Genomic DNA, 27,799 nt, shown 5'->3' on the forward strand with positions numbered 1-27,799 from the left:
GGCGGGGTGGGGTCCCCCAGTCTGGCAGGATTGCTGAGGCAGGACAGGAAGCCGGGTGGCATTCATAGCCGCCAGGAGCAGGCCAGCTTCCTCAGGCCTGCTGCCTGCACAACCCAGCAGAGTCCAGGCTGCCCAGAGACGCCCAGACCCCTGTCTCAGGTGGAGGTGACACGGAGGGCTGCTGGGCAGAAGCCCGCGGGCTGGCCCGGCTGATGGGGACGCTCCCGGTCCTAGAAGACCTGGGAGAGCAGGTTCCCACGAGGGAAGTCAGCCGGCCCACGGAGGGCGCCCACGCAGGGCGCAGTGAGCCTGGGAAGCCCGTCCCCCTCCCCTCCCCGGCTTTGACAGCGAGCCTCAGTGGGTGAGCCGGCTACCAGGTCGGCGGTGGACCTGGAAGAGGAACGGAGACCAGGGAGGGGGCAGACAGTGCGGTCTGAGCTAGGGAGACCCCTTCCAGATGTTTCCCAGGCCCCCCCAAGCCCACCACCCCCACAAAACTGGCAGGGCCGGAAACTGATCGAGCCGGGGGAGGCGAGCGGAGCAGTCGCCGGCTCGGGGACATCCCTTGGCGCCCCCGCCCGCGGGCCAGGAGTGGGCGGGGCCTACCCAGGGACCCCCTCCCCGACTCCGCCCCGGGCCGCGCCCGCCCCCAACGTGGCCGCCGGCGGGCGGGGCTGGGCGGCGCCTCCTCTTCCTCCCGCGCGCCCGGCCGAGCCCGAGCCCCAGCCGGAGCCGTGCGGAGCCCCGCGGTGGGCCGGCTGCCCTGAGCCCGCGACCCGATCCCGACCGAGCGCTGGCCGCAACCCCGCCCTCAGCCGCTGTCCCCCCACCCCGGTAAGTCGGCGCCCTCTGGGCGGGCCAAGAGCCGCGGAGAAACTGAGTCTCGGCGCCGGGGGGGAGCTTGGAGCTGAGGTTGGGGCAGCGGCGTGTGCGCCCGGGGCGGCGCCGAGCAGCCCCGCGGCGCAGGGCGGCGGAATCCCGGCTCCCGGGCGGAGACCCCGCGGCGCCCTGGCCCGCCCGGCACGTGCCCCACCCCGGACCGCGGGCCGCCCGCGGAGACGCCCCCCGAGCGCGTACTGCCCGCGAGGGGTGGGCCGAGGGTCAGCCGGGCCTCCGCCCTGCCCGAGGCCGGCAGAATTTCCCCGCCTCGCGGCTGCCACATCCTGACCATGAATCAGCCACAGTTGGGAAAATAAACTTCAACTTCGGGTCCGCTGCCCCGGTGGCACCGTGAGGCATGCGCGAGCCTGCGACCCAGCCGCGGCCGCTGGGTCTGGAGCTGCCTGGATGCTGGCGGGCGAAGCCGGGGCCCTGGCACCCCCACTGGCAGGCCTTGGGGGAGCGCGCCCCCGCCACTGCTCTGGATTCCTCCTGGGTGGGGCTGGTGGACTGGCCCTGCGCTCCTCCAGTCCCAACCCTGGACCCCTTTTCTGGGGAGGAACCTGGGGAGTGATTGTAACCCCAGGAGGGATGCTGTGCCCCTGGGGGGCACAGGCAGGGAGTCTGTCTGCCTAGCCTCCTGAGGCTCTGTGATGCCCAGGGCCGGACGGCATGGTGGCGGGTCTCAGTTGTGACCACAGCTTTAGCACCCCACCCCAGCCGGACACGCCGAATCCGAGCACCCACGATGGCCGTGCCTCTGCCCCAGCCGGGAACCAGGGACCCGGGCAGAGGTCAGGCACACCCATGCAGAGCTGCAGCTGGGAAGTCCATCGCCCCCGTCGCCCCACCCCTTCTCCCTCTGGCGGGACTCTTGCCTTCTCTGGCCTCAGTTTCCCTGAAGGGTGGGGACAGTGGCTCAGGCATGGACCTCCTCTGTCGCCCTGCAGTGGATGTGTCGGGGACCCAGAGCAAAGCCTCAGCCTCCCTCACAGTGTTGCCCGGGGCTGGAGGGCTTTGGGCAGAGTGCGTGGTGCCGTCGAGCACAGCGGCTGTCGGCACATGGTTCAGACCTGCCGTCTGAGACCCACCCCTCACAAGCTCAGCATCACCTCTCTGCTAAAAGAGCCAGGTTGGTGCCCAAGCCCCTCCAGACCACAGCCCAGGCCCCATCCCTGGTCCCTTCCCCCGAGAGCTCCCAGCCCCTGCCAGGCCGAGGGGCACTGCGGGGAGAGTGACCCAAAGTGACCAGGTGAGCTTGTCCTCCCCTGACCCGTGTCTGTCTGTCCAGGGCTCTGCTCCTTCCCAGCAAAGAGTTAAGCATCAGGTGAAGGCCCCCACTTTGTGGGGGTGCTGACAGGCTGTCGCAGCTAATTGCACACCTCACACTGGGGACCTGGAAGTGCCACCTGAAATAGACGCATCCGCCTTTCATCCAAGTGCCCTTGTTTTCCAGGTCTGAAAAGTTAGCTGCTTCGTGAGGGTGCGGGAGGGCTGGCTGATCACCGGGTCGTGCCAGGGGCGCTGCCCTGAGTGCAGGCGTGACACCATGGGCCTGGCTCTGGCCCCAGGCTGTGGGTGTTGTCTGAGCAGAGCTCCAGCCCCTGGCTTTTGAGGGTGCCCAGAGGAGGGACCCAGAGGCGACATGTCCCCACCCCCCGCCGTGGTCTGAGGGTCCGTGGGCTGAGGGAATGAAGGAGAGGGCACGGGAACTGGCCTGCCATGCTCCCACGGTGGTCTCTGCCCCTCACACCCCCAGGAATGGTGGGCACGGCGTCTGTGTCACAGGAGAGGAAACTGAGACAGCCAGTGGCTGGGTGACAGAATCAGGGCTGCCATTCTGGCAGGCGATGTTTATAAAGGCCCTACTGCGTGCATTATCCTTTGCACCTGCCTCAGCCAGGGTGGGCCAGAGCGTGCTGCATGCATACAGGAGGCACTTGCTCCGGGTTGGGGGGGGGGCAGGAGAGTGCCTGGAGGCTGGGGCTGTCCCCCACCCCTTGGCACCACCACAGCTTCCATGGGAACAGCAAGCAGACGGGCTGGGCACAGCAGCCTCAGTGTCCCGGCAGCAACGCTCTGGGAGTTGGGAGACGTGTGTCTGCCCGAGCAGAGCCCCGGGCCATTCCAGAGAGGGATGGGAGCAGGTGCCAGCCCACCCGCAAGGCTCCACCTGGAGTGGGACAGGCGAGGCAGATGGCTGACCCACAGGCCTCTCTCCCAGGGCTACCGGACAGGGGCCAAGGCCACTTCCTCTTCTGCCTGCCCATCCCACCCCTGGAGACCGCCCCCGGCCCCTCCCTCAGCCCTGCGGCTTTCCTGGCGGTGCCTCCTGAGGGCCCCCCTGTCACCACTGCCACAGCACCCTTCAGCAACCCCTCTGCTAGAGCTGGGCCCAGGGCAGCACCCGGGGGGCCCTCGGGGGAAGGGAGGGTGGGGGGCGGACTGGAGCACCACCGGCTCCCTAGGGGCTGGGCCTGGGCCGACACCACTGGGAAGGCAGGGGCCTCCTGGGGAGGGTCTGGGGGCAGCGCTGCTGGCAGCCCGGGCTGACCAGGATGAGTCTGAAGCCCTTCCTGGGTGGGCAGCCAGCCCGCAGACACTCTCGGGGAGGTGGAGACAAAACGTTTCCCACTTCGCAGGTGGTGCCACCAAGGCCCGACATCAAAGACAAGCTCTCAGGCCATGCCAGCCGCACACACAGCCCGGGGTGGTTCCCCGGAGTTGGCCGCTGTGGGCAGAGGCCTGTGCCAGCCCCTCGCTGTGCCCAGACCGTGCTGGCTCCCCCACCCCACCCCCCACAGTCCCGGCGGACCCAGCTTGGGGGCAGGGGTTCTCCATCCCTGACCTTGACCTTGGTCCTCGCCAAGTGCTGGTGGGCAGAGCTGCCAGCATGGGCCCGGCCAGCCGTGTGGGAGGGCCTCAGGCTCCCCGTCCACGCCTGGTCCCAGGTCCTCTGGGCCCCGAGATGTGGCTTGAGTGTGCAGCCAGCACCCCCCCCCCGCCATCCATGTCCCCGAGCCCGTGTCCCCATTTCTGCTCCAAGTACAGCTCGCACTGCCACCCGCACAGGGCGTCCGGGAAGCAGGCACCTGCTCCTCTCCCGGCCCGGCTCCAACGCCCACATGAACGAGGTGTGAGAGGCCGGAAAACACAGCCCCGCGTGCCCAGCTGTGACACCCACGGCCCCCGTCCGGTGCTTCCGGGCTTGGCCCCGGGGCTGGACCAGGCCGTCCAGGTGGAGGCAGAGGCGTGAGGGGCGGCCTGTGGCAGGAGGCAGAGTGGCGGGAGGGACAGCGGAGGCAAAGGCCGAGGCGGGACGGAGGAGGTGGCCTCTGAGAGCAGGAGGGGAGCAGCCGGGGGTGCTCCTCTCTGGCCTGGCAGCCCCGGCTCCTGCGAAGGTGGTCTGGCTCTGCCAACTCAAGGTCCCTGGAGGATATCCTGGCCATTTTGCAAATAAGAAAAGCAGGGGCAGGATGGGCCCGGCCCGCAGTGCCTGGCGAGGAGCGGCACGCAGCATCTTGTGCCCGATGCCCGGGCTCTCGATCGCCCGGTCGGGCCAGCTGCCTGGGGCAGGAGGGGGTGCTGGGGAGGCGCGTGCCATCCCGGCTCCACGTCGGCACTGGCAGCCGGCCGCGGAGACGTCGAGCAGAGTGACCTGGCGGACGGTGGGCCACAGCACTTTCTGGCAGTTGCGGGCCTGCTTTGCAGATGGCCTCTTGCGGCGTGACCAGCAGGCAGAGGGCTTGGCACCAATGTGCTCATTTCTGTGTGAGGACAGGGCCCAGAGGTCCTGTGGGTTATCCAAGGGACACGCGGTCAGCGGCAGAGCCTCCTGTTCAGTTAAAACCCAGGCTGTCTCCTGCCCCCAGGCCCTGGCCGTGGCCCCTGGCAGTGCCAGGCTGGGCCTCTCCCCCACATTCAATCTGCAGCTTTGTTCTCCCTACTCTGGGCAGGCAGCCTGGAGCAGGGACACGGGGCAGTGGGGGTGGGTGGGGTGGGGTGGAGGGACCTGGGACAGGCTATGGGCAGCCTTCACGTCCGACCCCAACACCCGAGGCCTAGACAAGCACAGGGCGCTCAGGTTCCAAAGCCAGCCTACCCCCTCCCTTCCCCGGACACCAAGGGTCCTCCCCGCCAGGAGAGGCCTTCCCAGAGGGCAGCAGGGGCCAGGGGAGGGACACCGGGCTTCCTGGAGGAGGCTTCTCTGAGCCACGTCAGGCCCTAGGGGAGAGAAGCAGCAGAGGGCGCTGTGGTGGCAGGTCTGAGGTCAGCATGCTGCCCGCAGAGCCCTGCAGGTGGAAGCCTAGCCAGACACCACCACCTTGCCACCTGCGGGGCCGCCAACTTCCTCACCCTCCCTCACCCCCAACCGCAGGTCTGCACACACTGTGTGTTCACATCAGAACTGACTCAGCCACAGAGGCGGTGGCGGCCACCATCACCCTTGACCCCTCTGCTAGGAGCTCCCCATTGGCCCTGCTCGCCCTGCACCTGGGGAGGCCGAGGCCCAGAGACGGGCCCCTGGGGGGCAGCGGGAGGCCAGGATGGACTCAGTCCCCGAGAGCCCTCGGGACAGATGGAAGTGAAAGCCCGGCTTCAGGGTGGGGGCGCCTCCTCCCTTCCTGTCCTCCCCTTGTACCCCAGCCGGTCCGGTCCCGGTGGCCGGGGACTCCCAGACCACCCCCAGCCCTTCCCAGAAACCCAGACCCACACCACCGCCCAGCCCAGGGCTGTGAGCCAGGGCGGGGCAGCACCTCCCACCCCCCAGGCAGGCGTTTCCTGTTTGCTGAGCCAGTCCCTACACGGAGCCGCCCTCTGGCTTCCCACCGCTCCGACTCCAGCCCAGGAGGGTGGGGTCCATGGAGGGTGACAGCCCGCCGTGTCTGGCATCACTCAGCCCGCCCCCGGGTCCTGGGGCACGGAAGGTGGGGCGGGGGGAGCCCTGGCCGGGCCCCCTGACCACTGCTGTCCCCAGGCTCTCTCCACCACTAATGGGGCCTCCACCGACCATGGGGGAGACCCAGCTCCGCCCTTTCAGCCAGGGTGGCCTGAGCGGGTGGCTTGCTCTGCGCCTCGCCCCCTTGGTGAGAGGTGCCGACCCCTTCTGCCGTTCTGCTTGCTCTCGCCAATGACCAAGGTGACCCGGATGCAGCTTCTTTTAGGATTCGGCTGTGTCCTGCGGGACACGTCACATTTCATGTCGTTGGAATCCCACACATGCGGCCCGCGTCCTGGTTCTCGTCTCGGTTTTTTAATTCAGCGCTGCCATGAGCGTCTTGGCACCACCCACTTCCCAGCCGGCCCCTTCTGTCCTGCGCTGGATGTGGTGGTGGCCGTCCAGCCTCCGCACACGCAGCGAGGGCTCAGGAGGCAGGGGCCTCGCCCCCCACCCTGGAGCTGGAGAGTTCCTTGTCGCCGGGAAAGGCGAGGACCCGCCCGCTGGGAGGGGCAGGTCATGGGCACGTCCTTTAGCTCCTCCCTCCCTGGGGCCCACGGCGCACAGGACCCTGGTGGGGGTGAGGCCACAGCAGTGACCCACACGGGCCAGTCAAGGTCCCTGAGGGTTTGTGGCCTGGTGCAGAAGGTGACACGCGTGCTGGAGGCTCAAAGGAGCCGAGATTCTGGAAAGGCAGGTGATGGAGGTCGAGGCAGGGCAGCCTCGGCTCCCCCACCCCCGCCCCCGCCCCCTCACCCAGCAGGGCCTGGGCTGCCCCGAAGCTCCAGGGAGCTGCCAGGGGAGTAATCCAAGAGTTGCCAGGCAGTGGAAAAATTTGGGTTCTCTCAGGAGCTAAAAATAGAGTGTGGCAGCCCCTAGCTCCCAGTTCCGGAGCCGCTCCTGCCACTTTACCGCCCACCCCGGAAGACGCGCTCACTCTGCACCCCGCCCCCACCCTCGCTGGCTCTGGGCCCAGAGGCACCCCAGCCCCTGCTGATGCTGGCAGGGCTACCGTGAAGCTGCTTCCCCAGCCTCAGCAACTGGCCCCCCTCCCAGGTGCCCTCCTCAGCCCTGGCCCCCACCATCACCAGAGCCCCTCTGCCTGCCTTTGCAGGGATGGAGGAGCAGCTGGCACCTTCACAGATGCCAAAACCTTAGCTCCGAGTCTGGGCTTCCCCGTCCTGCCTTGCAGCTCAAAGCCCTAGGGGCCCCTGCAGGCCTCTCAGCAGCTTTGCCCAGGACATCGCTCAGTGCCCAGTTCCTGCCCACATGCACAGGCTCACCCTCTCTGCTCAGCTTCTCCATCTGCACAGCAGGGGCTGGGGGGGCTGGGGCTTTGACCCTGCCACACACACACATACACACACACACACACACAAACACACACACACACACACAGTCTCTCTCTCTCTCAGTTTGATGACTGCCAGGCAGGGGCGGAGGCCTCCCATGAGTCAGCACAGCTGCCTAGGCACAAGGGCGCCTCGGTGGAGGTGCCAGCATCACTGTGCCCGCTGGCCAGGTGCAGGAGGGAAGCCAGCCAGGTGTCTGGGGAGGTGGCTTCTGTGTGGGCTGGGCGAGTGCCCGTGAGCAGGACGCCAGATCCCAGGGCTGACCCCTAGGAAAGCTCCGAGGGAGACCCGGCCTTCAGGAGTCCCAGTCCCCAGGGCAAGGCATGACCCCGCCCCAGGGGCAACCCCACCAGTAGAAAAAAGGTGAATGCTAGAGACCCAAAGGCAACGTCGCACTCAGGTCAGAGCCTCAGGGTCCTCTGCGAAAGGCCCTGCCCGTGCGGGGGCGAGCGGCCCGACTGGAGGACCGCTGGGGTGCTGAGGCCCCAGGACCCTGAGCGACGGGGTCCGGCCTGAGCCGCAGTGCACTTGGCCGCTGGCGGCCCCAGGGGTCCTGGCTGCAAATACTGCGCTCAGAATTCGTGCGACGGGCCGCGCCCCTTATCTGGGGGCGCCCTGGGCGCCGGGAACATTCCTGCGCCCGGGCCCCACCCGCCGCAGGCCAGCCGCGCCCCCCTCTGGCCTGACTGTGGCGGGAAGGCCCCTAGTGCCCCGCCGCCGGTCTCGGCGCCAGGCCTGGCCATTCTCAGCCCTTGGGCAGGGCGGGCCGGGGTGGAGCAGGGCCCGAGGGCGGAGAGCCGGGCAGCCCAGCAGAGGCAGTGCCGCCGCTGCCCAAGCGTCCTGCGTGCTCGCTCTGGGCCGCCTTCCCAGCCCCGGGCCCTGTTCCTCCGCCGGGAGACCCACTGCCGCCCCTGATAAGGTGCTGCCACCTTACAGATGGAGAGCGGAGGGGCAGGCAGACTTCCCCTCGGGTGCACTGCCAGGGAGTCGGGCTCCCTCCTTCCAGCGCGCTGCCTCCCACGCAGGGTCCCCGGCGTTGTCAGGAAGCCCCCCCCCCCCCAGCCTGTGCTCCTGAGAGAGGAAAGCTGATCTGCCCCGTGCTCCCTGCAGAAATGCTCCCCCACCGCCCAGATGGGAGCAGGCAGAGGCTGCAGCGCCCCCCTCCCCGCATCGGGCGGGGCGGGGGTGGGGGGGTGGAAGCACTTTGTGGGTTTACTATGTGCATGTGTGTTAATTGTTACTACATGCATAGGTATTACTCGATGGGTATGTTAATGCTAAAATTGGAGTTCGCAGTAGTTAAGGAATCTGACTAGAAACCATGAGGTGGCGGGTTCGATCCCTGGCCTCTCTCAGAGGGTTAAAGATCTGGCGTTGCCATGAGCTGTGGTGTAGGTTGCAGACGCGGCTCAGATCCCGTGTTGCTGTGGCTCTGGTGTAGGCCAGTGGCTACAGCTCTGATTCCACCCCTAGCCTGGCAACCTCCATATGCCGCAGGAGCGGCCCTAGAAAAGGCAAAAAGACAAAAAAACAAAAAACAGTGCTAAAATATTTCCCGGGTACAGAAGGCGTCTTTACACAGGGCGTCTCAGGGGTGGTGCGTGATGGAGGCTGGGGGGCAGGGGCAGCTGGCCGGGGGCACCTCCTGCCCGGCTTTCTCTCTCTGGTCCTCAGTCGGAAGTGGGCACAAACAATGCAACTGATCAGGCCCCGGCCGAGGCGCGACCTTCACGGGGTGGTCGTTGAGCTTCCTGAGCTGTCCCTGTACATAGAAGCCTGACCTCCCGCAGGTCTGAGGCCCAGGGAGCAGGCTGCTTCCTGGGCTGGTCCCTGCGGGCGGTGGTCAGCGTCCCGGGCCGGTGGCCGCTGCTTGGGTCGGAGTTCCATGTTTACATGTGGTCTGGCCGTTGTCCGTTTGTGGATTCGGTCTCTAACCTGAAAAGCAGCTGGGACGTTTCTAGGAAGACGTCCTCGGCCCGACCAGGCGGGCCCTAGACGAGGCTGGGGTGCTGGTGGGTATCACAGAGGGACCCACCTGAGCTGCTGGGTGCCCTGGGCTCACTGGGCTGCTGCCAGCCGAGCCCTGTACACCCTTGCTGCCTCGCACAGCGCCCAAGGGTGGGGCCCACGCGTGCAGCTTGGCTGCATGACGTGGCACACAGCACCGGGCACACAGCATAGGCCCCTTTGTGGACGGCTGGGCAGAGGGCTGGTCACCTGCTGTGCTTCTCTTCCCCACAGACCGAGGGGCCCCATGTATAGGGTCTTTCAGGGCAGCGAGCCTGCGGGCCCAGGAACTGGGGCTGTACGGGGAGCACTGGGCAGCCCCGGCGAGGGGGCGGGGGCGGGGGGGGGGGCAGGCATGGTGGCAGTGGCCATCCCTGAGAAGTTTTCTATACCCAGGGACCCCAGGGCTCTTGGCTAGAGAGGACACGTGGGATGCCAGAGCCTGGCCTGTCAGAGTCCATGCCATGTCCACTCAGCCTGTGCCAAGCAGCCAGGGACTCGGGCCAACCGGGGCGGGAGGGGTCAGTTCTGGGTCCTTAAGCAGCAGCACCCCAGGCGGGCAGCAGTGTGTGCAGAGGTCCGTCTGCCGAGCTCTTCGTGGTGCTGGTGGCAGTGCCCCTCCCCCCAGAGGCTGCCCAGGAGGGACCAGGGCCTCGACTGGAGCCAGGCAGTGCAGGTGGCACTGATGAGAAGCCAGGAGAGTGTGAGGAGCAGCCCGAGGCAGGGCCTGGAATGGGTGGGCAGAGGTGGCCGGAAGGTCCTGCGTATCTGGGTGAGTCCGTGGGGCCCACGGCAGCCACGCCTGGGAGGGGGGCTTAAACCCTGAAGTCACAGCCTGCGCTGGACCCAGGTTGCGGGGGCCCCTGGGGGAGGGCCGACGAGCACCACCCCCCCAGTAGTCTGCTGCCAGCATCCTGATGCTGGTGCTCAGACGGAACGGGTGGCTTGGCCAGAGTCTGCGGATGAGGGCCAGAGCTGGTGCACACACAGCCAGGCTGCCTCCGGCGGTGGAGGGGGGTCCCTCGGGGCAGGTGGGAGCCAGGGTGCTGCTCCCCTGGTGTGGAACCACTGCAAACAGGAGGGGCTGTTCTCTCTGCTCCCGGCCGGCTGGGGGTGGGCTCGGGCAGCTCGCCAAGGCGGAGGGTGAGCGGGACCTCAGGGAGTGACAACGGAGCACTGGGACTCGGAGCCAAGCCCTTGACGGGCACCTGGGCTCTTGGCCCCACTCCACCTGTCTCCTGAGTGACCTCAGATGGCCCCTGGGGTCTCCACTCTCACTTGCCAGGGCCGGCAGCCCCTGGGGTGAAACCGCGCTGGACGTCCGCTTCTCCAGGGCCCAGGCCACCCTCTGGGGTCCAGTCTCAGCTCTGGCACCGCGGGCCTGTGATCCGGCTTCCCTGGGTGCCACCTCCATGTCCCCTCCCGTGAAGTGGGGTCCACCGTGCCTACCTGTGGTGGTGGGAGGCCAAGGGGCGGGGCGGGCCGTGCTGGTTCGAGGTGCAGTGATGTCACCATGCCCTGTCCCTCGGCCTCCCTCCCATGCTAAATATAAGACTCGAGCCATACATGGCCGCAGAAGAGCCTGGCTGCCCCTGACCTTTGGGGCCAGTCCCAGGGGCTGTGGCTGGGACAGCGTCACGGCCCACGGCCCCAGGAAGGGGGGCTTGGTGGGAGTGGTGCTGACAGGCGTAGCCCGCCTGTCCTGCTGTTCTCTTTCGGACATGGCCCGTGTTGGGGACGTTCTGGGCCCGGCCACCCGCTCACCCTCTGGGGGAGGGTCTCTGGCACTTCTTGCTGCGATGCACCCAGGTCCGTCTCCACGAACCTCGGCCTGGGGGACCCCAGTGTTCCACCGCACGCGGCTTGGCCGCCTGAGGCCCACGGAAGCTGGAGCCTGGCAGGGCTGCTGCCCGCAGGGCCCCGGTCTGGCCCAGACCCGAGTGGGCACCGACCATGACTCTCAAGTCGGCCCCCCTCCCCGGCCACATTCCTGGTTCCGTAGGCAGCCTGGAATTGTCCCCGCCCACCCTGTTGTCCCCTTCTGAGCCTGTCCGCTGGGTGGGGGAGGAGCACCCTGGGGGCCAGTTTAGGGAGCCCTAGAGGCCGTGTTTGCTGCCTGCGAACCACAGGGTCAGTGGTGTTCCTGCCAGTGTAGCCTCCTGGGGCCGCGGTGCTGGCTCCTTAGTTGCCGTGACAACCGGGACAGGGATGGGTGGGAGGAGCACCTGGCCCGGGGGAGGCCCGTGGGCAGCGGCCGCCCTGGTGGGACGAGGGCTTGCTGGCAGAGGGTCCTGGGCGTCGGCTGGAAGCGCGGGGAGCCCCGCGTTGGCGGGTGGAGACGTGAAACAGGGCGCTGTCGGCTGCTGGCCCGGGGCCGAGCTGGGCCCTGGCCCCTTGGCTCGCAGGTCCGCCCGTACGGGGTGGGCTCCAGGTGACACCAGGCTGACACCCCGCTGCCCTGGCCCCGCAGCTGAGCAAGATGTCGGTGAAGGAGGGCGCGCAGCGCAAGTGGGCGGCGCTGAAGGAGAAGCTGGGGCCGCAGGACTCAGACCCCACGGAGGCCAACCTGGAGAACGCCGACCCCGAGCTGTGTACCCGGCTCCTCCAAATGCCCTCCGTGGTCAACTACTCGGGCCTGCGCAAGCGCCTGGAGAGCAGCGACGGTGGCTGGATGGTGCAGTTCCTGGAGCAGAGCGGCCTGGATCTGCTGCTGGAGGCCCTGGCGCGCCTGTCGGGCCGCGGCGTGGCGCGCATCGCAGACGCCCTGCTGCAGCTCACGTGCATCAGCTGCGTGCGCGCCGTCATGAACTCACAGGAGGGCATCCAGTACATCCTGAGCAACCAGGCCTACGTGCGCCAGCTCTCCCAGGGTGAGCCGGGGCTCCCGCCGGGGAAGGTGAGGGAGTGCTGGGCGTGGGAGCAGAGGGCTCGGTCTGGCAGGCAGGAGGGCTTCCCGGAGGAGGAACCCGTGTGCCATCTGCCCAGGTCCGAGAGCTCCACGTCACCTTGGAGCCGAGATCCTCCACCAGCTGCCCCTGGTGGCCCCTTCCATTCTGTGACTTTGCCCTGCTTTCCCACCCCGCCCCCTCCCCAGTCCCTGGCCTCTAGGGCCCTGGCCATACTCTGGCAGCTGGACTGACCTGGGTCAGAAACACCCATCCGCTTGAGTGGCCCAGCTTATGCTCCACCTGGCTCTGAGCTGCTCCGCCTTAGCGGGGCCTCGGCCCTTCAGGTCTGGCCGGCCCCTGCTCGTGCATCGCCCTCCAGTCCCACCCCGCCCCCTGCCCCTGCTCTGGTCTCCCCAGGCTGGGGGGCGGGGGACGGGTGTCTCTCTCCTGAGCTGCCCGCCCAGCCCCCGCCTCCTCGTCACCTGTGAAGTCCTGCTCACCCTTCATGTTCCAGCTCTCGGTCACCCCTCTGAGGAGGTCGCCCCAGACCACGGCCAGACGTAGTGCCAACCCTGGGGAGAGAGCCCAGGTGGCCCTTGGTGGAACCACCTCATTCTCGCTGACCCGGCCCAGGCCCGGCTGTTTCTGCCTGGAGTCCTTCGTGACTTGTTTGTAGCAGGGCCAGCCAAGAGCCGTGGCCGAAGCGTTCCCAGCTCTGGGAACAAAGTGGGGTGCTGGGCTACGTGGGGACAAAGAGACCTTGCAGGCTGTCTGTCGTAAACACTGTGGGTGCCGAGTTTGGAGAAAAGGTGGCTCAGTCCTCGGCGGTGTGCCATCGCGGGCCTGGGGCCCAGAGCCAGCGGGGCCTTTCTAAGAACTGGGGGCCGGCCAGCGTACCCCAGGGGGCTGGGGCCACACCTGCCTCTGGGCCCCTCCCCGTGGTCCTGGGGGCGGCCCAGCACGTCTGGAGAGGCCAGCGCCTGATGTGGGCAGGGAGCGGCGTCCAGCGCCCTGGCCTCTGCCAGCAGGCACCTTCGCAGCTGAAGTGTGGGGCGCACAGGCGGGGAGGAGGGCCCGTCTGAAGGGCTCCCTGCTCTCGGCAGCTCTGGACACATCCAACGTCATGGTCAAGAAGCAGGTGTTTGAGCTGCTGGCCGCCCTCTGCATCTACTCGCCCGACGGCCACGCCCTGACCCTGGACGCCCTGGACCACTACAAGGTGAGCGGTGGGGGGGGCCTGGTGGGGTCCGGGAGTCACGCTGACCCCTGCCCGCCCCGCAGACGGTGTGCAGCCAGCAGTACCGCTTCAGCGTCATCATGAACGAGCTCTCGCACAGCGACAACGTGCCCTACGTGGCCACCCTGCTCAGCGTGGTCAATGCCATCATCCTGGGCCCGGAGGACGTCCGCACCCGCGCCCAGCTGCGCAGCGAGTTCATCGGTACGCCCGCCACCTCCGCCCCGGGGCCCCAGGGGGGCTCAGTCATAGGCCTGGGAAGCCTCCTGCCCCCCTCAGTGGCCCTGGGGCCCCAGGACCTCAGCCCTGGAGGCTCTCAGTGCCAGGCGCTCCGGGCTGAGGCTGCGGGCCCTGGGGGGAGGCGGGTGGTCTGACATTCGGTCCCGCTTGCTTAATGGGCACCACTCTCTGCCCAGGGCGGTCTCCCCAGAGCCTCATGTCCCCGGTGCCCCCAGGGAGTGGGCTCCCCTCCTGCCCCCTGGCCTGGGCGCCTTGGGTGGTGGGAGTGGGCCCAGGGAAAGGGCAGGTGGGGACGAAGGCCACAGGCTGAGTGACGGGGTGGGGAGGGCCGGACAGAGCAGCCGAGGCCCGCTGACCCTGTCCGCCCCTTCCCAGGACTGCAGCTGCTGGACGTTCTGTCGCGGCTCCGGTGAGTTCCCAGATCAGCCACCCCCATGCCAGGTCCCAAACCATGCCTCCAGATGGGCAGGGAAGGGGGTTCTGGGGGCAGCCCCTACCGGCCCCCGCTCCTGGGGCTGGGCCCCAGAGAACCCACTGCCGTCCCCAGCACTGCTGGACAGGCCGTTGTGCAGGCTGCCCAGGTTACCGGGTTCACCTGGATCCGTAGACAGACAGCAGGTCGCCCGGCACAAGTATATCCCAGCTGTTGCACGGGATATACTTATGCTAAACACCTTTATTGTTTACCTCAAATTCGAATTTAAACAGTACCCAAGAACCCAACGGCCAAGAACCCCGTCCCGGGCCTCATGGGCACCCCTCTCTAGGGTGGGGCCCCCGCCCCCAGGAAAGTTATCTCGGGCAGGGCGACCCCAGGAGGCAGAGCCTGACGTGGTGTGACTGGTGCTGTTTCGCTGGGCCCTCCCTGGCGCTGAGGGCGCTGCTCACTGCCCAGGCTGAGGTGACAGGCAGGTCCCGGCTCAGTGAGCGTCAGCCCCCCCACCCTCCCTGCCGCTCGGGCAGAAGCCCGGCCCCTCCTCGCAGAGGCGGGCAGACCCCTCAGCCGTGGTCTCGGTGCCACCCTGCCCTCCGGCCCCCAGGGGAGGACCTTCCCCCCACGCTGCCCCCTGGCAGTGCCATGGGCCCTGCTCAGGGTTGTCTGTGCGTCTGTCCAGGGAGGGGAGGCGGGTGGGGGCGGCCAGCTCGACCCACTCGACCCCTCCCGCCCCAGAGACCTGGAGGACGTGGACCTGCTGATCCAGCTCGAGGCCTTCACGGAGGCCAAGGCGGAGGACGAGGAGGAGCTGCTGCGGGTCAGCGGCGGCATCGACGTCAGCAGCCACCAGGAGGTCTTCGCCTCCCTCTTCCACAAGGTGGGCTGCTGGGCGGGCGGGCGGGGGGGGCTCCTGCCCCGCCAGACCTGCCATCTGGCACCCGCTCCAGGGAGGGATGGGCGCTGGGCTGGGCTGTCCTGGACCCAGCAGACCAGCCACTGTGAGGGCGGCTGAGGGCACCTCAGGACCAGTAAGAGGCCAGGAGGCTGAGTTCTGGTCCAGCTCAGCCCAAGGGCTGGTGTCCCCAGGGCACCCAGAAACCTCACAGCTGGGCAGGGGTGCTACTGGTTTCAGGTGTGTGGGGGCCGGGGTGCTGCCTGACATCCCACGACGCACGGGCAGCCCCCTCACGGCGTCCCAGAGGTCACCAGTGCACCTGTGGGGAGCTCTGATGCAGGGCCCCTGCCGGGTGTGGAGCGGCGGCGGCGGGGGGGGGGTGGGCAGACGCTCCTCGCCCACCCGGGGAGGGGTCGGCTGCTGACCTCCAGTCCCCTCCGCCCACCCAGGTGAGCTGCTCCCCAGCTTCTGCACACCTGCTGGCCATGCTGCAAGGCCTCCTGCTCCTGGAGCCCAGCCTCCGCTCCAGCCAGCTGCTCTGGGAGGCCCTGGAGAGCCTGGTGAACCGGGCTGTGCTCCTGGCCAATGACCGTGAGTCGGGGAGCCCGGCCCACAGCTCCCTCCCTGACCCCAGCCTGCGGGGCAGACACCGGCTTCTTAGCCCGCGGGGGAGGGGGCTGGCCTGAGCCCCTGGCCCGGCCCTGTCCGAGGGAGGGGCCGCAGCGTTCCCGCTGCCCCTACGCTGACCCGACGTCCCCTCCGCAGCCCGCGAGTGCTCCCTGGAGGAGATGATCCAGAGGCTCCTGTCCCTCAAGGGGCGGCCCCGCCCGCGCTCCCTGGACAAGGCGCACAAGAGCGTCCAGGTCGACCTGGGCCAGAGTCAGAGGGGCAGCTCCCCGCAAAGGGCTGGTGCCCCGAAGGCGGAGCTGGAGGCCCAGCAGCCAGCGGTGGCCCTCGCCAGCCTGCACGTTGCCAGCGTCCAGAGCGAGAGTGGCCTGATGGCTCCACAGCCGACAGGCCTGGAGCAGCGGGAGCCTGCCCCACCCCCCCCCGCGCCCCCCCTCCCTGGCACAACTGCCGGGCCCCCTCCGCCTCCCCCACCCCCCCTCCCTGGCACAACTGCCGCGCCCCCGCCCCCTCCCCCACCCCCCCCTCCACCGCCGCCACCCCTGCCAGGCTTGAGGGCTGCGGTCCCCTCACCCCCGCCACCCCCCCCACCGCCACCGCCACCGCCACCGCCTGGCCCTGGTGGGACCATACCCCCCCCACCTCCACTCCCGGGCATGGGGGGCCCGCCCCCACCCCCACCCCTGCCGGGCACCTTCGGGCCCCCTGCAGTGAGTGGCGAGGAGGAGATCATTGTGGCCCAGGTGGACCACGGCCTGGGCTCCGCCTGGGTCCCCAGACACCGGCGGGTGAACCCACCCACCCTGCGCATGAAGAAGCTGAACTGGCAGAAGCTGCCGTCCAGTGTGGCCCAGGGTGAGACCCAGCCCACCATGGGGCTCGGCTGCCGTGTGGTCCCGGCAGGGGGCAGGAACAGGTCCGAGGTCCCCACCCAGGACCCTCTCCTCCCTCACGCCCCCTGCAGGCCGGTGTGTGTGTCTGACGCTGCAGCCCCGGCACTGCCCAGGCCCCTGGGGGTCTGGGGGTGTGGGGGCTCAGAAAAGGTCAAGTCTAAGACCGGCTGGAGGGTCGCCTTCCAGCCGGGACACGGGCCTGCGCATACGAAGGCGCGCACAGCATGACGGCAGCTGGAGGGCTTCCGTCCGTCGCCAGGCGCCCCGGAAGGGCCCCAGGCAGGACATCCCTGACTGGCCGCCCCTCGCCCCCAGAGAGCAGCTCCATGTGGGCATCACTGAGCAGCCCGGACGCCGAAGTGGTGGAGCCCGACTTCTCCAGCATCGAGCGGCTCTTCTCCTTCCCCGTGGCCAAGCCCAAGGAGCAGGTGGCCGCCCCGGCCAGGAAGGAGCCCAAAGAGGTAGGCGTGGGGCCAGGGCTTGGGGGGGCATGCCCACCCCCCAGGCACTGATGGGCCGGGATGTTTTCCAGATCACTTTTCTGGATTCCAAGAAGAGCCTGAACCTCAACATCTTCCTGAAGCAGTTCAAATGGTGAGCACCGCGGATCCGGAGGCAGCCAGAGTCACAGGGCCAGCCCCTCCCGCCAAGCCCAGCCAGACGCCCAGCCTCTGCCCTCACTGCCTAGCCTGGGCTCAGCAGTGCCCTCTGCAGGCCGTCCCTGGAACGTGCACATTCCCATCCCTGGGGCTGGAGATGAGGGGCTCACAGCCACAGGCGACCCCAGCTGGGGGCCCTGCCGACAGCAGGCCGGACGCCCTGGGGAAAATGAGACCCAGGGAGAGGCTGGGGTTCCCTAAAGCCACAGACAGGCGGTGGCCGCACCAGGGTGAGGACCTGGCCCCGCCTCTCAGCCCTTGAGTCCGGCCCTCCGCAGAGCCAGCCCCGGTGTCCTGAGCATCCCCTGGAAGGAGGCGGCAGGGGACGCTATGGCAGACGGGGTGTGTCATTCAGCCTCGTCCCTGTGTGACCCGTGCAGGGGCTGACCGCTGCCCCCGCAGCCCTGGGCCCGGCCTCATAGGTGTGGGAGGAAACCCGGGGGTGGCCAGCAGAGGCGTCGTGGGCCAAGGGCCGTGCCAGGCTGGCAGAGCCCCGAGGAGGCCGAGGGGGGAGCCCGGAGCCTCCCTCTGCCCCCCACCTCTCGCCCCAGCTCCAATGAGGAGGTCGTCGCCATGATCCGGGCCGGGGACACCACCAAGTTCGACGTGGAGGTCCTCAAGCAGCTCCTGAAGCTCCTTCCCGAGAAGCACGAGGTGAGCGGGACGAGCGGCCGCGGCCCTGGGCAGCGTCCGGCTCCCGGCTGGCCCAGGGCCACGCCCGGCGAGCATCCCACGCGTGGGCCTCCTCCTGCAGATCGAGAACCTGCGGGCCTTCTCGGAGGATCGGGCCAAGCTAGCCAGTGCTGACCAGTTCTACCTCCTCCTGCTGGGCACCCCCTGGTGAGCCCCGCGGCCCCAGGGCGCACCCGCGGGGGGTGGGGGCTTGAGAGCCAGAGCTGGGCTGTGCAGGCCCCTCCCCAGGGTTCCACGAAGCGGGTGCGGGTCTCAGCCACGGGGCTCCTGTGGGGCTGGGCTCTTCTTCCAGGCCGGCGGCGGCGGCGTGGAGAATAGGCAGCGGGCAGGGCCCTGTGGCCTCGTGCAGGCCAGCCAGGCCCTCCCGTGAGCCCTGGACATGCTCTCGGCTGTTCTAGAAGGGAGGGGTGCCTGCAGGGGGGCAGCCGCTCTCATCCTTGGCACCTGGGTGCTTGTCTGAAGCGCCTGCCACCCCCCCACCCCATCCTGCCGAGTCCCACCTGGGGCCTGGCCCCAGAAAGTGCCTGGGCTCAGAGGGCCGGGCCTGGGAGGTGTCGGGAGGCCCCAGCCCCTAAGCACCTGCGCGCCTGCTCTGCCCCCAGCTACCAGCTTCGGGTGGAATGCATGCTGCTGTGTGAGGGCACGGCCGTCGTGCTGGACATGGTGCGGCCCAAGGCCCGGCTGCTGCTCGCCGCCTGCGAGAGTGAGTGGGGCCGCGAAGCTGGGGGCAGGCTGGCCTGGGCGGCGGGGGGGGACCTGTGGGTGCCCAGCTGCCCCTCACTGAGGACCGTCCTGGTCCTGAGGCCCACGCTGGGCACGCTCGCGTGCACATGCACACAAACACCCACGCAGACGCACACGCACACACTGCTTTCCCTGAGCCAGGGTCTGGCCGGGAGTTGCCGCGGCCACGGGGCAGGAACCCTGACACGCGTGATGCGTGGCCCACCAGCTGGGCCGCACGGCTGAGAGCCAAGGTGGCCACGGGTTCTAGAAGGTTCTCCTCCACGTCCTCACCCACAGAACAAGCAGTGGCCGTCAGCCCCCGGGGTCCTGAGGGTCAGGGAGCCGGGCAAGGTTGGGGCGGCCTGCTCCCGGAGCCCCCAGGCTCGCTTGTGGTCAGGATTCCGCCGCTCTGCCCCTTGGCCTCAGCCCGCGGAGGCTGGGCTGAGCCGAGCGGAGGCGGTGAAGGGACCCCCTCCCATCCCCGCAGGCCTGCTCACCAGCCACCAGCTGCCCATCTTCTGCCAGCTGATCCTGAAGATTGGAAACTTCCTCAACTACGTAAGTGGCAGCACCCAGGCGCCCTCACGCCCTGCCCCGTCCAGGCCGGGAGACTGACCCTGTCCCCTCGCAGGGCAGCCACACGGGGGACGCCGACGGCTTCAAGATCAGCACGCTGCTGAAGCTCACGGAGACCAAGTCCCAGCAGGGCCGCGTGACACTGCTGCACCACGTGCTGGAGGTGCCCCGCGGGCCGGGGACACTGGGCAGGGGGGCATTCAAGCTCTTGACTTTCCCTTCTCGTCCTGCCCGCGCCCGGCAGCGCTCCCCTGCCCAGACCCTGTGGAAAGCCAAAATGTCAGGGTCATGGCCGGGCCCGGAGCTGCTGAGGGCTGGGGGTTGGGGCGAGTCGGGCACGCCCGGGGCCCGCGGCAGCCTCCGCGGGTCTCACAGTGACCTGGCATTGCAGGAGGTGGAAGAGAGCCACCCGGGCCTCCTGCAGCTGCCCCAGGACCTGGAGCTGCCCTCCCAAGCTGCAGGGTAGGCACCTCCCACCCAACCTCCCACCTGGGCCAGGACCTCTTGTGCCCTGTGGCCCGGCCCATGTGCCCTAGACCAGGAGGACCCTGAGGACGAGTGGGACAGGGAGTGGCCTGGCCATGGCCATGCCAGGGGCTGGTCTCCCATGGCCTCTTTGCAAGGTTAGCCTGTACAAGTCAGGCCGTGCCACCCCCACGGACAGACAGGGAAGCTGAGGCCCAGAGAAGCAGGGGCCGTGGGGACACGTGACCCAGGGGCAGCTCTGCGAGGGCAGCCCGGCCATCCAACCCCAGGGGCACACTCCCAGCTCAGGCCCTGCCGGCCCCACGGAAGGCGCTCCGGTCCTGGGGCTGCAGAACCTGGCAGAGGGTCAGGCCAGGAGACCAGGAAGAGCCACTGGGGTCACAGTCCTAACACTGCAGGCCCAGCACCTCCCATGGCCGGCCCTTCACCCACGTGCTCAGCCCACCCCATAGCTCTGGCAGACTTCAGGGGTGGGTCAGGTCCCCTCTGTCCCCAGAGGGATGAGGTCAGGCCCCCGCTATCCCCGAGGCAGGGGGGGTCAGGTCCCCGCTGTCCCTGGGGCAGGGTGGGTCGGGTCCCCTCTGTCCCTGGGGGGGTCAGGTCCCCTCTGTCCCCGGGGGAATGGGTCAGGCCCCCGCTGTCCCCGGGGCAGGGTGGGTCGGGTCCCCTCTGTCCCTGGGGGGGGGTCAGGTCCCCTCTCTCCCCGGGGGAATGGGTCAGGCCCCCGCTGTCCCCGGGGCAGGGGGGGTTGGGTCCCCTCTGTCCCTGGGGGGGGTCGGGTCCCCTCTATCCCAGGGTGGGGTCATCCCCCCAGGGGGACGGGTCAGGCCCCGCTGTCCCTGTGGCGTGCCGCAGGGGGCCCCTCGACGTCCCAGCAAGGCTGAACGTCAGCATGCCCTGACCCTGCCTGCCCTCTGGCGCCTCAGGATCAACCTTGAGATCATCCGCTCGGAGTCCAGCACCAACCTGAAGAAGCTTCTGGAGATGCAGCAGAAGGTGTCTTCCTCGGTCCCGGAGGTGCAGGAGCAGTACAGCCAACGCCTCCAGGCAAGTGCTGGGCCAGGGGCCCGGGTGGAGGCGGCGGCCCGGGGTCCCTCAGGTAGGAGAGCGCGCCGGGCGGGGGCGGGGGGCACCCGGCGGGAGGGACCCGGCAGGAGGCAGCCCCCTGCCCTGGCCCCCGGGGTGGTTCCTGCAGGTGAGGGGGTCTCCGTCGACCCTGGGGCTGAGGTGCTCAGAGACCACGCTGCCTGCAGGGCCTGTGCAGGCAGGCACCTGTCCTCCTGGGGCCGTGGACCCCACCCCTGCCCTCCCCAGGGCTCCGGCCCGGGCTGTGCCCTGTGTGGCCCCTCTCAGGGCCGGGATCCCACCCCTGTGCCCCCAGGCCAGCATCGCGGCTTCCCAGGAGCTGGAGGAGGTGTTCCAGGCCGTCGAGCAGAAGAAGCAGGAGCTGGCCAGCTACCTGTGTGAGGACGCGCAGCAGCTGTCCCTGGAAGACACGCTGGCCACCATGAAGACCTTCCGGGACCTCTTCCTCCGCGCCCTTAAGGTGGTGCGCACGGTCCTCGGGCGGGGCGCGCGGGCTCGGTCCTCGGGGCCGGGCTCCGGGGATGCTGGAGGGCGGGGGTCACGGACCACGACCGTCCTGCAGGAGAACAAGGACCGGAAGGAGCAGGCGGCCAAGGCCGAGAGGAGGAAGCAGCAGCTGGCGGAGGAGGAGGAGGCCCGGAGGCTGCGGGGCGAGGACGGGAAGGCCGGTGAGGCCAGGGCTGGGCAGCAGGGGCGGGGCCGGCGGGTCTGGGCTTCGGCCGCGCCTCCCTCCGCAGAAGGCTTGCGGCAGCTCCTCCGGGCAGGCTGCCGGGCCTGGGAGCCGCATCTCTGAGGAGCTCTGTGCTCCCCAGTCAGGAAGGGAGGCGGGAAGCAGGAGGAGGTGTGTGTCATCGACGCCTTGCTGGCCGACATCAGGAAGGGCTTCCAGCTGCGGAAGACGGCCCGCGGCCGAGCCGACCCGGAGGCAGCCAGCAAGGTGGCTGCCGCAGATCCCACGAGGAACAAGGCACCCGGTGAGACCCTCGCCCACCTCCCGGTCGCCGTTCCCTTCCCGCCATCCCTGCCTCTGCCGTCCTGGCGGCTCAGGGCCTCCCTTCCTCCAGGAAGCCCTCCTTGACTTCACGGGAGCACTCACCTCCCCCGCTGCCTGAGACGTGGGCACCCCTGCGGTGCTTCCCGTCTCTGCTGCCATGAGAGCTGCCCGGCTGCTGGGACAGCCGTCTGCCCAGCGCCCAGGCGCAGGAGGGCTGGGCCAGCGGGCCCACTGACAGATGCCCCTGAGGCTGAGAGGGGTCCGACGTGGTGGGAGAGGCTGGGATCTCCACTCCTGGGGAGGCTACCTTGGGGACCCTGGGGCACAGGTGCCATGTGCCATCACCTTGGGGCCCAGTGTCCCTGTTCTCCCATGTCTGTACAGACTGGACACCGGGGCCCGGGCTGCCCGGGGTCAACCCACACTTGGCCATCGGGCAAGGCTGCCCTGGGCGGGGGGGGCTTGGCAGGACCCTGGAGACCCAGATAGCTCTGGGGAGTCCCTGCCCTCCACCAACATCCACTCCGTCTGCAGCGGCCACCGCGGGAGGCACCAGTCTTCCCGCCTCTGAGTCGGGTCTTAACACTGCCGCCACCAAGGAGCCCCGGGGCTGGGACCTTGCGGACGCTGCCCCCGCCGGCCCACAGCCCACCCGAGACCCGCCAGAGAAGGGGGTTCCTGGGCCCCTGGAGAGGCGCTCTTCCTGGTACATGGACGCCAGTGATTTCCTGCCCACAGAGGACCCCCAGAGCTCCCAGCCCTCTGCACAGGGCTGGCCGGTGGTGCTGGGAGACGCCCAGGCTCTGAAGCCCCTCAGCTTCTCCAATGACAAGCCCCCCGGAGCCGCGGGTTTGAGCCAACTTGCCGAGGCCGTGGCCAACCGCATAGGCGAGGGCCCAGAGGACTCGGCTGCCCACGGCCGCCATGCGGGCCTCCCCGCTGCTGGCCCTGGCGGGGACAGAGACGAAGATGAGGAGAACACAGCCCCAGACTCCGCCCTGGACACCTCCCTGGACCAGTCCTTCTCTGAGGACGCAGTGACCGACTCGTCCGGGTCTGGCACCCTCCCCAGGGCCCAGGGCCGGACCTCAAAGGGAACAGGCAAGCGGAGGAAGAAGCGCCCCTCCAGGAACCAGGAAGGTAAGCGGGGCCTCCGGTGCCTCCTTGTCCTCCGGGGAGCAGGGGTGCCGGGCGGGGGAGGCAGCAGGGTGCGGTGGGGGTGGCGGCCTGGGCGTGTGGTCATGGCTAGGCCATCCCGGGCCCTGGCCCTCCCCCGGAGAGTGTGGCCCGCCGCAGACGAGGCAGCTTTGGGGGCCCTGGCGCCTCTAACCCACTGACTCCAGCCTCGCGCCGCCCCCGGCAGGTAGGGCCTGGGGCGCGGCCGCGTGTTGGCTCGACGCCCCTGCGGGCCAGCCCCAGATGCAGGGCCGCTCACGAGCCAGCAGCTGTTGAGTGCGTTTCTTTTATTTGGAAGCAGAGGTTGCCCCTGACCCTGACGATAATAAAACAAAAAGACTCTGTGTGATCCAGTGAGGTACGTATGCAGCCTGGCGCTCGCACTAACGGTGGCGGCAGAGGCAGGGCCCCGCGCCCGGCCCGCCTGGACACTAACCCGGCTCCCCTCCCGCTCCTGGGCACTGGTGGTGGGACTCTGCTGGCCCCGTCTTCCCTCCCTCTCCGGGAGGGCGGGAGCCACACCCGCTTAGCTGGTCTCTCCTGCTGTGACGAGGTGCAGCCTCCCGCCTCTGCCGGGCAGCGGGCGGGTGGACAGGGCCAGCCGGGCGCCCTCAAGGAGCAGGGCTGCAGGGCCTCTGAGGGTGGGCACGGCGCGGTCCCCAGGCCCGGCAGGACAGGCTGAGGTGGCCCGGCCCGAGCATCTGGCTAACTCCCAGCCCCTATGTTTGTCCACAGGGTGTCTCAGCCCTCCTCTGGCCCCGTGCCGGCCACACATGCCCAAGCAGGCAGAGGGGGACAGGGAGGATCCCGGGGGCTGCCGCCAGGGCAGGCAGGCCACCCGCCCCTGCAGGGGTGCGCGGGCCTCCTCTCCCTGTCGGCCAGGCCCTGGAGACAGCGGGAGTGTAGGCACCTCCCCCGGGAGCAGCTCCGGCCTCCTGGGACCCCCGCCAGGGCGAGACAGTCAGGGTCTTAGACGAGGCTCACAGGTGTGACCACCCGTCCAGGAGCCCCATGAGCACTCGCAGCCCACTGTGTGTGGGGCTTGGACCCGGGGCCCCAAGGTGAGGTCCGGCTGGTGCCACAGGCCAGGCTGGGGTGCAGCGCAGGGCAGTTCCCACCCGTGCATCCTCACTGAAGGCACAGTTATTATCCCCCGCTCTGGGGTTTGCCCCTGGGTGGTTGCTGAGCTTGGCACCGTGGGTGCCAGCGTGTCCAGCGGAGGCCTGGATCTGGCCTTGTAGCCCCAGCTGCTGGCCCTGAGTGTGGGGAACACTTGGGGTGTGCAGTCCATAAGTTTGAGGATAGCCACCACCCATGGCCTCATCTGGCGAGAGGTCAGGGTGCCCCGTGTGGGGTCTGCTCGCCTGGGACCCCCCCCACACCATCTGCGGGCACATGGCTCCTGTCATCCAGGTCTCGAGGGTGGGAGAAGGGGCCCCACCTCCCCGTCTCCCCAGCTTCTCTCCTGGAAAAGCTTCAGCTCATCAGGAGGTTTACAAGCAGGTCCAAAGGACCGTCACCTGCCCTTCGTCCCAAACCGCAAAAATGTGCACAAGACAGAAAAGTTGTTGCACCTGCCGCGTTGCCCCCGCTTCACGGACCGACTTGAGAGCTACTTCTAGGACCCTTGGTCCCTGGGTCTGTCCTCCGGGCCCCCGACGTCGGGGCCGTTCTCCTGCACCCCCGACACTCTGCCAGCCTCTCCCGCCCGCTGGGGCGGCCCTCCTCCCCGTCTGCTTCTCAGCCGCGTTGCTTGGTTTCTGGGGACGAGGTCTGCCCAGGGCCACACGTCCACGCCTTTGGTCGTGTGTGACGCTGACATCGTGGGAGACACACTCTGGGGGCGTCTGGTTGGTCCCCTGACTGGGTCCAGGTTGTTTGGGGCAGGAGTTCTATGCCCGTGACCCAAGGCTTCCCCAGAGCACCATGAGAGGGGCCTGTGGTCCCACAGTTTTCACCCTGGTCGGTGAGCAGACAGTGGGTGACACGCGGGGTGACGGGCCCGTCTGCCCTGGGATTTCTGTCCCCTCGTTCCTTCCGTGACCTCCCTGCCCTCAGGTGTGGGTGCTCCCACCCCCGCCACCAGGTCCCGTGGCCACGGGCCGAGTGGCATCAAGCTGCCTCCTGCGTCCCTCCGGTCCTCTCGGGCACAAGCCCCGCGCCCCCAGTCCTGCTGACCGTTCCTCTGGGGCCGGCAGTGGGGCTGGGATGGAGCCCCAGTTGAGTGACACAGGCCGTCCGCTTCTGCCACTCATTTCTGTGACTCTTCTTTCAAGCAGGGGTCCTCAGGCCAACACCGCCTGGCCCCAGGTGGCTGTGGGGGCAGGGCGTTTGGGGAGCAGTGGCACAAGCCCCCCTGGACTAGGGGATGCTGGGTGGGCAGCGGCCCGGCAGGTGGCCTTGGGGCCCTGGTGCCCTGAGGACCGAGCTGAGGCAGACACGCGGGAGGGGCTGGTGGGGAAGTGACGGAGGGCGTCCAGGGAGAGCTGGCCGCCACGGGGCTCCGGGAGCGTAGACGGAGCGCAACTCGGGAGGGGAAGCCCTGGAGACCCCAGCGGCCCCACTCAGGAGCCAGGAAACGGGCCATGCGCAGTCCAGCCTAGACAGGTGGACAGGTGCCAGCTTGCTGGGGGTCACCTCACACCTTCTTCCTGGGCGAGCCTCCCTGCTCCACAGAAAGGGCCTGAGGTCGGAGTGGACTTGGGGACCCTGAGGGGCGCACCCTGCCACCCCTTCCAGCCAGGCTGCTCGTGACTGCGCCCTTTCCTCCCTCCCCGCAGGCCCCAGGCCCAGGCCCAGAGCCAAGTGAGAGGACCCACGGCCGGGCTGCTGGACGCACCACCGCGCAGAGCTCCTCCCGGCCGGGCTGGCGCCAGGTCTCCGGGAAACCACACTCCGTGCCTTACGCGGCCCGCGCCGCAGCCTCCCGGAGCCTTTGGGGTGTTGGCGGCGGGGACCCCAACCGGCACCGGGACACGTGCCCGCGCGGCGCCCTCCAGGCCTGCCTGCACGCCCCCAGCCCCCTGCAGTCTGCTTTCTGAATGTCACGGCCCGACCCCCTACCCCACACCGCATGCACCTTGGCGCCCGCCTGCAGGGGACTGGGTCAGGGGGCTGTGTCCCCAGGGCACCACCAAGCTTGCGCCCTCTTCTTCAGTGACCTGATGCCCCGATTCTTCTGGGGACAGGCCCTCGCAGACCCCTCCCCGAAAGCCACAGGAGCCAGGCAGGGCAAGGGCCCCTGCTCCACAGCTCTGCCTCCCAGCCCGCTCGGCTGAGCTGAAGCAGTCGTTTCTCATAAACTATGATGTGTCTCTACTGTCCTTTGGTGGCAGAGTGGGGAATGGGGCGTGGGTGAGGGCCCCGAACAGAAGCAGGCTGGCCTGGGTGCCTCTGCTCGGCAGAGGGGGCAGACCCCATCCCTGGGGGTGGGGAGAGGTCTGCCCTCGGCCGTAGCCAGGCCTGCGGCCCCCACTCAACTACAGGCAGACAAGGATCCAGGCCTCGGGGACAGGAAGGGTCTGGCCAGGGGTGCCACCGCCTCTCTCCACTGCCCCCTGCGCTGGCCCCCAGATGTGCGCCATCGAGACTGGAGGGGCTTTGGCCAATAAAGAGCAGCCCTGGCCCAGCTCTCAGTGGCGTGTTCAGAAGCTGTGGGGGAAGTGGCGTCGTCAAGGCTGTGACCGTGTGGGTGGGGGAGGGGAGGGACAGGTGCGCGATGGGTGGGGGGTGGGTGGACAGGTGGGAGACGGTGGGCGGGAGATGTGGGCCGGACGAGGAGAGGGTGGTGAGAAGGCAGGCCTAGAAGAGCGGCCAGTCAGACGGTGAGCAGAAGGAGGGGAGGTGAGCTCGGCTCTGTGGGGCCTAATTTACACACATAAAAACTCACCGGCCGGAGTTCCCCTAGTGGCTCAGCAGCTTACGAACCCAACTAGTATCCATGAGGACGCAGGTGCGATCCCTGGCCTCACTCAGTGGGTTAAGGACCCGGCGTTTCCGTGAGCTGTGGTTTAGGTTGCAGATGCGGCTCGGATCCCGTGTGGCTGTGGCTGTGGCTGTGGTGTAGGCCGGCAGCTACAGCTCTGACTTCACCCCAGCCTGGGAACCCCCATATGCCACGGTGCAGCCCTAAAAGAACAAACACACAAAGAACCTCACCCAGTGTGAGTGTATAAATTGAGCTAGTTTTTCTAGCAGACCCTTAAGGCTGTGCAGTCGCCACCGCGATCCAGTTCTAGAATATTCCCATCATTCCCGAAGTCCCCTCGTGCCTGGCGGCAGTCACTCCCCTTCCACACCCGGCCACCACGAGTCCGCCCTCTGGTCACTAGGCCTGGCCTTTCGTGGATGGGTCACGTGAATGGAGCCAGACGATGCTTGATGGCTCATTCCATTTGGCGTGTGTTCACGTGGCCGTGCTGTAGCGCGTGTCCAGACTCCGTTCTTTTTACGGCCGGATAACCTTCCGTTTTGTGGACGGGTCACACTGTGCACATGCGTTCTGTCCGTGGACGCTTGGGCCACCTGCACGTGAGGCCTCAGAGGCTTTTTTTCTGCTGTGAACGGCTTCTTTTCCCAGGCCTGGATTTCTAGATTCCCAGGAGAGGAAGAGCTGGGCCATGTGCTAAGGGCTGGGTTCAGCTTTTTAAGAAACTGCCCAACTGTTTTCCAAAGCAGCTGCATCATCTTTCCTTCCTGCCCTGCACTGTTTCAAGTTCCAGGGTGCCTGTCCTGAGGCACCACGAGCCACCCGGAGTTGAGGCCCCAGAGAGGAAACCCCAGGACCGTGCCTGCGTGCCCCCTGAGGGCCCACCCCCGGTCACAGCGCCCTGAGCTCCGAGCCTTGTACTGCCCCCCCCCCCCCCAGTGACAGGCCTGCTCTGGCAGGGCCGCAGTGGGGGTGTTCTAATTCCGGCTGGGCCGTGTGACTGGCAGGGCCCCAGCTGCTGGGCCTGGACAGGGCTGTTTATAGAAAAGCCTGACTCCCCCCCACCAGGCCTGCTGGCTATT

General features: G+C 68.5%; 1 protein-coding gene across 8 annotated transcripts; it reads left to right on the forward strand.

Moving 5' to 3' along the window:
* Positions 1-691: 691 nt before the first annotated feature.
* Positions 692-26,424, forward strand: INF2 (inverted formin 2). 8 transcript variants are annotated; one of them, XM_084967082.1, is made up of 23 exons: positions 692-834; positions 11,648-12,047; positions 13,169-13,284; positions 13,347-13,506; positions 13,918-13,951; positions 14,714-14,855; positions 15,323-15,464; positions 15,639-16,355; positions 16,709-16,854; positions 16,926-16,987; positions 17,604-17,706; positions 17,807-17,892; positions 18,348-18,448; positions 18,959-19,029; positions 19,103-19,210; positions 19,439-19,509; positions 20,460-20,580; positions 20,915-21,079; positions 21,182-21,287; positions 21,432-21,593; positions 22,148-22,753; positions 23,091-23,147; positions 25,570-26,424. In XM_084967082.1, the coding sequence occupies exons 2-22, from the start codon at positions 11,657-11,659 to the stop codon at positions 23,144-23,146; spliced, it is 3,666 nt and encodes a 1,221-aa protein (XP_084823208.1). In that variant the 5' UTR covers positions 692-834; positions 11,648-11,656; the 3' UTR covers position 23,147; positions 25,570-26,424. The 8 variants fall into 8 exon arrangements, 5 of the variants coding, with proteins under 5 accessions (XP_084823208.1, XP_084823210.1, XP_084823209.1 ...); XM_084967083.1 differs by lacking the exon at positions 692-834 and adding an exon at positions 1,988-2,011; XR_014809355.1 differs by lacking the exon at positions 692-834 and adding an exon at positions 9,747-9,949 and having other exon boundaries at positions 21,436-21,593.
* Positions 26,425-27,799: the final 1,375 nt, after the last annotated feature.

This window comes from Sus scrofa, chromosome 7 (genome assembly GCF_054392235.1).
Source record: "Sus scrofa isolate SSC_HxYL_T2T_F1_AM1 chromosome 7, Sscrofa_HxYL_maternal_Yorkshire_Landrace_v2.0, whole genome shotgun sequence".
Lineage (NCBI taxonomy): Eukaryota > Metazoa > Chordata > Mammalia > Artiodactyla > Suidae > Sus > Sus scrofa.